A 760-nucleotide genomic window follows, 5' to 3' on the forward strand; every position below is an offset into this window, starting at 1 on the left:
TGGTTTTCTTGGCAATGCCATTGTGTGTCTGATAGTGTATCAGAAACCAGCCATGCGTTCAGCGATTAATCTGCTCCTGGCCACACTGGCTTTTTCAGACATCATGCTGTCGCTGCTATGCATGCCATTCACTGCCGTCACTCTCGCAACTACGGACTGGAGCTTCGGAGTGGGATTCTGCCGCACATCCGTCATGCTTTACTGGCTGTTTGTTCTAGAAGGTGTGTCTATACTTCTGATCATCAGCGTCGATCGGTTCCTCATTATAGTTCAGCGGCAGGACAAGCTGACACCCCATCGGGCGAAAATTCTTATTGCCGCGTCATGGGCTCTGTCACTTTGTGTGTCCCTACCGTCTGTGGTCGGCTGGAGGACGGCAGCGATTGGAGCACAAGTACCGCAGTGCATTCTGGGATACAGTGAATCGCTGGCGGAACGGGGTTACGCGGTTCTGCTTGCTGTCGCTGTGTTTTTTGTTCCATTCGGTGTGATGTTGTATTCCTATCTGTGTATTCTCAACACGGTTCGACGCAATGCGCTGCGCATCCATAATCACACCAGCGAAGGCAGCGTCGCTATTAACCATGTCAGCAAGTTGGGTTTAACCGGTCTGCAGCGACCCCAAGTCAACGTGGACATGAGTTTTAAAACCAGGGCCTTCACCACCATCCTCATCCTGTTCATTGGCTTCTCCGTGTGTTGGCTGCCACATACGGTGGTGAGTCTGCTGGCGGTGTTCAGTAGACGCTTCTACCTCAGC

General features: G+C 52.1%; 1 protein-coding gene across 1 annotated transcript; it reads left to right on the top strand.

The window, feature by feature from the left end:
• Positions 1–7: 7 nt before the first annotated feature.
• On the top strand, positions 8–757 carry LOC107735369 (high-affinity lysophosphatidic acid receptor-like; the record flags this gene model as incomplete). Its single annotated transcript, XM_016547072.1, has 1 exon — positions 8–757. A coding segment is annotated over one exon (750 nt), but the record flags the coding sequence as incomplete, so codon positions are not given.
• Between the last annotated feature and the right edge of the window lie 3 nt (positions 758–760).

Source organism: Sinocyclocheilus rhinocerous, unplaced genomic scaffold, assembly GCF_001515625.1.
Source record: "Sinocyclocheilus rhinocerous isolate Xijiao unplaced genomic scaffold, SAMN03320098_v1.1 C36010036, whole genome shotgun sequence".
NCBI lineage: Eukaryota > Metazoa > Chordata > Actinopteri > Cypriniformes > Cyprinidae > Sinocyclocheilus > Sinocyclocheilus rhinocerous.